Below are 8,430 nucleotides of genomic sequence, written 5' to 3' on the forward strand. Positions count from 1 at the left end.
GACTCTACGTTAGATACTGTGATTATTCCCATTTTACAGATGAGTAAGTAACATGTATAAGGTTACAAAGCTGGAAAGGGGCAGAGCTAGGATGTGAATGAACACAAGCAGTCTCCTCCAGAGTCTGAGCCACAATCTGGGTTGACATACCATCCTGCCCTCCTAAGTCACCATTCTGGAACCTAAATGGTCACGTGCTCTGGCTAGTATTGCTAAGCCAGTCCTGGAGGATGCTCTTCCAGAATCATTCAGGTCTCCCGGGAGAAATTCCCTGGATTCACATTACACCACCATCTTACCCCACTTGCATGTTACAATCCAGCCACCATGAACATCGCTGTCCCTTAGCGCAAGTGGGCTTTCTCAGACCTCTGTGCCTTCACACTTTTCTCCTCACTCTCATCCTATGGGATGCCTTTCCCTCCATATTCATATGAAAGTCTCCTAGTCACTTTTCACGTTGCAGCTCGGTTGTCACCCCTTCTGACCCTTTCTTCCTCCTGGCAGACTCAGGCGCTGGTGCTGTGTATACACACATACACACACACACACACACAATACTTCCCAGTTGATGATGGCCTGCTTATGTCTGCTTTCAGCCTGATTTGAATCCTTTTGGGTTGAATCTAGATTTGGGGTCTGGCTCAATAGGCTCGGGAGCCTGATAATTCTGGGTGACAAATGTGGGGCCCAGGTCCCACCTTTTTCCATAATGAAACCCTAGAGGACTTCTGAAAAACGGGCTACCCCTTGAGTTCATTACCATTCTATGCCCACATACTCCTTCTTCGGTGGGTCAGCCAATCTGCGGAAATAGCTCTCATAACCATAATAAATTGTTCTGGAATGCAGTCTTCCAAATACAGATATATCATAAGAAAGAGCTAACTGTGCTAACTTTGAAAGACATTGGTATTTATGGGAATCTGACCAAAATGCTAAAAACAAAAAAAACCTCAAAACATTCCACTGAAGAAAATATTAATTTCAGACTAAATATACCTATCATATTTTCATGAATACATAATATTAGTATTTCCATATGGGCTGGAAATACTAAATAGTTAATAGCTTCCTCAGCAATTTGTTTCTTGTTATGACTTCTCCAGTAATCTGTAATAGTTTTGGCAAAGTACAATAACAATATATTCCTATAATCATAAAAATCTACAACAGCTATTTAGTTAGCCTGGTTTTGATATTTAAAACATAGAGATATTAATTTCACATGCAAACAGATGATAAGAAAATGTCAAAAAAACAGTTTATAAATCAAATATGTACTATAACAAAGTTGTTAATGTTCTAAAAGATTCTTTTAAAAAGTACCCTTAGCTATACCTAATGTTACTAATTCTTAACTTTTTAAATTGAAATATAATTGACATACATTATATTATTTTCAGGTGTACAACACAATGTTTTGATATTTGTTCACATTGCAAAATGATCACCACAATAAGTCTAATTAACATCCTTCACCATGCAGTTACAAAAATGTTTTCTCGTTTTGAGAACTTTTAAGATCTGCTCTCTTAGCTTCTTTCAAATATATAATACAGTATTATTAACTATAGTTGTCATGCTGCACATTATATCCCCATGGCTTATTTATTTTATAACTGGAAGTTTGTAACTTTTGACCACCATCACCCATTTTGCCCACACCCGATCCCTGCCTCTAGCGATCATCAATCTGTGTCTATGAGAACATATCTATGAGTTTGTTTTTGGTTTGTTTATTTAGATTTCACATATAAGTGAAATCATACAGTATTTGTTTTCCTCTGCCTGACTTATGTCACTTAGCTTAATGCCCTGAAGTTCCAACCATGTTGGCACAAATTCCAACATTTCCTTCTTTTTAATGGCTGAATACTACTCCATTGTGTGTGTGTGTGTGTGTGTGTGTGTGTGTGTGTGTGGTGGTGCCAAAAAATGTATACAACTGGACACTTTGGTCAACATTGCTCAAGCAGCAGTTCACCGTAATCAGAAGTGTCTGGACATTGATGGTAACCACTTTGAGCACCTCTTGTAATTGCAGAAGTCACACGTGACTTGTATTCATCTTTTGTTATCAGTGTATATTGAGTATTACAATTTTAATACAGTTTTCCTTTCTTAAAATGTGTATACATTTTTTTTGCACCATATATATTCTTTATCCATTCGTGGATTGGTGGACACTTAAGTTGCTTCCATGTCTTGGCTGTTTAAATAATGCTGAGGTACTAATTTTCTGACTCTTTAATATGCTACAGTTACCTTTTATTTCACTGGGAGGTAAAATTTCTTAATTGTAAGAAAAAGAAATGAAATACATGTGTTGGGTCAAATAAGCTACCAGTCTGGAAAAATCTTGCCTTAAGTGAAACCTGAATTCTGAATCATTCATCTGCATCAAGGACTTTTCAGGTCAAGTAGAAAACAAAGGTGCTGAGAGATAGGAGAGAGACTATGATGTCACCATAACCAAGTCCTTCTCACATGTACGTTGTGAAGTTTATGTTTGTGTTTTCTCATAGGATAATTTCAGGAGCAACTGAAGTAACAGATTTTCTCTTTTCTTTCACCCACAGTGGGGCTATAGTTTGAGAAAAACAAAAGAATAAATAAGTGATGAACTGCAAAGTTTTTGAGGACTGTTTGGATGTTGTCTGTCAAAAGTTAGCTTTTGCTGAGGAGATTTGGACTTTATTCCTTATCACTTTATAAGTGCTATTAAGCAAGATTAGTTTATATCTTTGTTGTTGTATTAAGTGTTTACTTGTAGATTCTGATGATTTTGATGAGGGGAGGTTTTTAAAGTAATTTGAAAAGTGGAATGAATGTATTACTATAAAATGAAGTACACGGTTACCAAGGATGGTCGACTTTTAACTTTTACCTTGAATTACTTCTCTAATGAATTTAACATAAACTTCTTTTGTCAACAGATGAAATGAAGCAAAAAGGCATCCATACACCACATGTTTCTTCCCAGGGAGAAAGAAGCACTCTCACTGGTAACTGATGTAGTCACAGAGGGGTCTTTGCCTTATATTTAATTTACTAAAGTTCTTGAACATGAAATTTTTTAAAAAGCCTTTGTAAATATTCCCCGTTTACTTGATAAAGGCTTTCTGTGCAAATTCATAAGTCGCTGTAGAAGGGAGGTCTAAATCTGTTTGCTGATACTTGTAAATTAGAAATTTTGCACATATAATAAATGCAGCCACATAATGAACAACCCCTGATCTCAACCTGAATTATTTTATCTGGTTCCTACCTGGAAGGCTTTCTTCTTTTTCTTTGTTCTTTTTTTCCAGTGCAGTTAATTAAGCAAACAGGACTAATGTGGGTATATTTGACAGATTACAAGAACAAAAGCTTTTGCATTGTGGCTTTCATGGGTCTCATAAGTAGACAGTCCTCATAAATCCTGCATAACAGATCTTTTGATTCTCCTTCAAAAGCTTTATCCTATTCCAATTGGTACTCATCACCACAGGAGGCTTGCTACTTGCAAATTTCTCTATTGCTGTTTTCATTTCCTCTTCAGTAATGGAGGCAATCAGTTTCTCATTATCCAGAAGATCCAGTTTTGGCATTTTAATTTTAGCCAAAATTTTCATAATCTATTATCAGCTGCTAACTGTGCTGCAAATATCAGTTTGGAGAACAACAGAAAAAAAGGGGGAGAAACTTTTTACCTTGCTGCTGCTTCATGATCAAATATAGAATCTGTTGAAATGAAAGTGTAGTCTTTCTGATTTTGATTCTTATTAATATGTTAATTACTCTTGACATTGGCATGCTTCTAAATAAATTTTGATAAGGATTTCTGAAGAAAATTGTAGCATGTGTCAATGGTAACCTGTAACATTCATTTCATTTCTGCTTTGAGTACAGAACATTTGGAGTTATCAGGATCATGGAGAACAGGTTTCGGTCCCAGTGAAAAATCGTGAATACCTTTCATCAAGAGAGGAATTTTACTGATATGCAGCGTAATGAACCCTGACTGGTTTCTAGTAACTTATGCCAATCTTCACCCCGGCTCCATCTCTCATCATTGGCCTTATGTGTTTTGGAGAATAAGAAGAATGAGTATGTAAGAGAAGAAATTGTATACACACACACACACACACACACACACACACACACACAGAAAAACAAGGGGGAAAACTTACGTGTGATTTATAATTCAAATTATTAGACAAACTGTACAAAAATAAAGAAATGGCTTGATTGTGATAAAATGTAGAGTTTTTTAAAAAGAACTTTGGAAAACAATCTGTGCATGTAGCCTTTGATGTTTGTTTGGTATTAAGTGGTCAGGGGGTGAATTTTAAGCTTACTTTTTTTTTAATTAAAGTTTATTGGGGTGACAATGGTTAGTAAATGTACATAGGTTTCAGGTGTACAATTCTGTAATGCATCATCTATATATCACATTGAGTGTTCACCACCCAGAGTCAATTCTCCTTCCATCACCATATTAAGCTTACTTTTTAAGACCAATTTTTATGAACATGCTTGAGTTTTTGTGTGATTTATTTGAGGAAATTTATTTTAAAATTTCCTCCCATTAATTTGGTTTCTAAGTGATTCATTATTCATTTTTTTGGACCTGTGTTCCTGATGATATCTTTACCTACTTTGGGGGTGCGTTTCATAGACGCTGAGGGTCATGAAGAGACTGAATGCCAGGTTAGCAGGCTAGTGGGACTGCAGCCTATGGGCTTGGGACTGGGCAGGGGGCACTCTCGTGCTCTCTGTTAGAATCTGTACCTGAGCAGGCAGAGAGGAAGCAGTAGGACACTGCATTATTCAGAAAAGCAAACAGTTTTCCATGCCCCCTTGATGCCTGCAGCTGCAGAGAGTCCTGGTTGACCTTCAGCCAAGCAAACAAGGACAGTCACCTGAGAAAGAAGGTTCTCGTGGTGGTGGGTAATGGTGGTGCCGGATGGGGGCAGGTAAGGGGACTTCTGAGAGTATGGTCCAGAAGGGTGGTGGGGAGTCATTGAAAGGAAGCATCCACATACATTCATTAAGTACTCACCATGCAAAAGTCGTTGTCATAGGCGTGGAAGACGGGTGGGTGAGTGGCAGGCGGTCCTCACACGTGAGGGACTCTGCTGGTGGAAATCAGTGTAATCACACATGGGCCATGCTCTAAGGGAGGATCTCTGCTTTGGGGCGTCAGGGAAAGCTTTGAGAAGAGGTTGCCTTGAGATGAGGTTTGTGGAAAGAGGGGTTCACCAAGTGATGAAACGGAGGGGATGGCATGAGCATTCCTGCTTGAGCTCCCAGGACCTGCAAAGGCACAATGTGCTGGGAATCCAGGATGTATCTGTGGAAGTGCAGTGGTAACCTGGTGTGACTGTGGCCTAAGGTGTATCAGAGGACGGGGTAGGGAAGGAAAGTAGAAATGTAGGTTGAGGTCAGAGTGTGAAGTACCTTCTATCAGTGTTAGGTGGGCATTCTATCTGAAAGGAATAGGGAACTTTTGAGCAGGGGTTGGCATATCAATTACCTGTTTGGAGAAGCTAACTCTGCTGACCTGGGAGGAAGGACTGAAACTGAAGAGAAGCTAGGGGCAGGGAGAATTATAAAGGAATGTGGATGCTGGATGCTGAGGGGCTCAACTAAGGCAGTGGTATCAAGTTGCGATGCTGGATTTCAGATCAAATTATGAGTTAGAAGCAAGTAGGCTTAGAAAATGGGGCAAAAAAAGGAGAGGCAGACTTCAAAGTCTTCAACTTAGGGAGCTGGGAGATGGTTGTGCCATGAACAAAAGGGAAGGAAGGAAGAAAGGTGGTTGGATCAGCGTGAATGTGTGATTCAAAATTGTGAACCCATACTCCACCCAATCCAGACACAGAAACACATTTACTTTGGAATCTGAGCCTCCCCGGCATGACTGCCAGCACTTACAGAGCCTCAGAAAGCAGCTGTGTTTTCTGGGCAGTGGGTGGGAAGGCAATATTTAGCAAGGGCTAATTAATTTTTTCCAAAAGAAACTTAATTTTTAGAACAATTTTAGATTTACAGAAAATTGGAAAAAAGCAATACAGTGATCGCCCATGTACTAATGAACTAACGATGATACATCATTATTACTAAATTCCATAGTTTATTCAGGTTTCCTTAGTTTTAACCTACTGTCCTTTTTCTGTGCCAGGATTTTACCTAGACATTGTCATGTCTCCTTAGGCTCCTCTTGGTTGTGACAGTTTCTCAGACTTTCCTTGTTTTTGATGACCTTGAGCATTTTGAGGAGTCCTGGTCAAGTACTTAACTTTGAGTTAGGATTTGTATGATGTTTTTCTCATGGTTAAACTGGGGTTATGGATTTTGGGGAGGACAATCAAAGAGGTGAAGTGCTATTCTCATCATATCAAGAGTACATACTAATCAACATGACTGATAGTTACTGCTGTTGACCTCGACCACTTGACTGAAGTCGTGATTGTCAAATTTCTTCCTTTCTATACTGTGATCTGCGGAAGGAAGTCACCACGCGCAGCCTACAGTTGAGGAGTGGGGAATTGTGCTCTCCCTCTTAAGGGGAAGATATTTGGATATATGCCTTTTCTCCCCCATTTATTAATTTTTTTCAATAGTTTATTAATATCTCTGTGGACTCATAAATATTTATTTATAATAAATATTTATAAATAATCCAATACTACTCGACTCATTTTGTTGCTCAGATTGCTTTAGATTTGGCCATTAGGAGCTCTTTCAGATGGTTCCTCCTCCTGCTCCAGCAAGGGGTAGTTGTAAGCACATACTACATGTTGGTGCTATGCTCTGTGCTAGTGTGAAGCCTGGAAGGCTGCCATGTCTGTCTGAGGAAGGAGTGGGGCTTAGGGGAGCAGAGGCTGTGAGGTCCCAGAGTTCTGATGCTCAGCAGTGAACTTTGAGTTATTCTGTTTAGCAATTGAAAGGTCTTCTGCATCCTTAAGTATGAGAGTGACATGATGAATGGTGTGTTCGAAGATAGCATTGGCAGCTCCAGGAATTACATAGTTTCACTCATTCATTCATTCATTTAACAAATGCTTATGGAAACCCTATTCTGCCACCTATTTGCGAGTGAGGGTGGAACATAATGGGAAAGAAAACTAATACTTACTGAGCACCTGTCTGGTACATGGCATTTTATACACTAGATTTCATTTAATTCTCACAGCAACCTGATGAGCTAGATACTGTTTTCAACACTTTACAGATAAGAATACTGAATTGCAGAGAGGTTAAGTAACTAGCCTAAGGCTACACAGTTATTAAGTGGCAAAGCGGCGATTTGAACCCTGATTTGTCTCACTCCACATGAAGTTGGTTAAGAAAGCCACCTATTTGTTTTTGGTTTGTTTTTTTTTTCTACTTCTCTCATTGAGAAGTAGAGTCAAATTTCCCTACCTTGGAATCTGGACTGATGTTTCTAACTCAATTAGACTTACCTGAATTCTGGAATTAGTAAGTAAGAAGTGACATCCTGGAATTTACAAGGCTAGATCAAAAGAAGCTCAAAGCCTTCTAAGTCTCTGAGAATGCATGTTTTGGGTAGGAAGCCAGCTGCCACATGAGATGTCCAACTGCTCTGCGACTGCCATACTGTGAGGTAGCCCAAGCTAAGCATCTGAAGAGATCTGCTCAATTTCCAGTTATTCAATCCATCTTAGCCCAGGCATCTGAACTGTGTGAGTGAGGACGCCTTCTGGCAATTCCATTCTCAGCGAGCACCTAACTGCAATTGCATGAGAGAACCTGAGCAAGAGACACCTGCCTGAGCTGATGGCAGAGAGCTCTGTGAGAGAGAAGAATACATTGTTGTCTTACTCCACAAAGGTGTGGGGAAAAACATTGATTGGTTTGAAATATGATGTTGCAGGGATTGCTCCATGGGTATGCTGGACTGCCAGAAAGATGAGTAAGTGGGTCCTAGAACAAATGAAGCCTGAAACATCACAGGAGGCCAATGACAAAACTGAAGTTGTCTGACGTCAGACACATCATGAAAAGAGAGGTTCTTTGGAAAAGGCAATACTGGAAAAATGGAAGGCAGCAGGAAAAAAAGCAAGAAGACAAACTAGGGGATGGATTGACTCCATAAAAGAAGCCACAGGCATGAGTCTGCAGGAGCTGAGCTGGGCTGCTGAGGACAGGACATTGTGGACATCATTCATTCATAAGGTCACCAGGAGTAGGAGTTGACTCAATGGCATGTACCACACATAACATGCCATAGTAGAAAGATAATGCGCTGTGGAGACAGATGCTCAGTTATATTGTGATTGAGTGACCTTCAAAAAGTCACTTAAATTCTCAGAACCTCAGACTTCTCATGCAAAAAAAATTAGAAGGCTTGCCATAGGGATTAAAAATGATAATTCTTATAAGACACCTACAAAGGTGTCTGGCAAAAGAAGTGACGCA

General features: G+C 39.4%; 1 protein-coding gene across 1 annotated transcript in view; it reads left to right on the top strand.

Annotated features, from left to right (window-relative positions):
- LOC117021114 (putative methyltransferase-like protein 21E pseudogene) overlaps positions 1–4,160 on the top strand; it is a 53,141-nt gene extending 48,981 nt beyond the window's left edge. Inside the window, exons 6-7 of the mRNA XM_033103894.1 lie at positions 2,940–3,008; positions 3,895–4,160. Coding sequence (XP_032959785.1) covers positions 2,940–3,008; positions 3,895–3,953 — 128 coding nt within the window. The 3' untranslated portion in view covers positions 3,954–4,160. The remainder of the gene's footprint in view (positions 1–2,939; positions 3,009–3,894) is intronic.
- The last annotated feature ends 4,270 nt before the right edge of the window (positions 4,161–8,430 follow it).

The sequence above is a fragment of the Rhinolophus ferrumequinum genome, chromosome 4, assembly GCF_004115265.2.
Source record: "Rhinolophus ferrumequinum isolate MPI-CBG mRhiFer1 chromosome 4, mRhiFer1_v1.p, whole genome shotgun sequence".
NCBI classification, from domain to species: Eukaryota; Metazoa; Chordata; class Mammalia; order Chiroptera; family Rhinolophidae; genus Rhinolophus; species Rhinolophus ferrumequinum.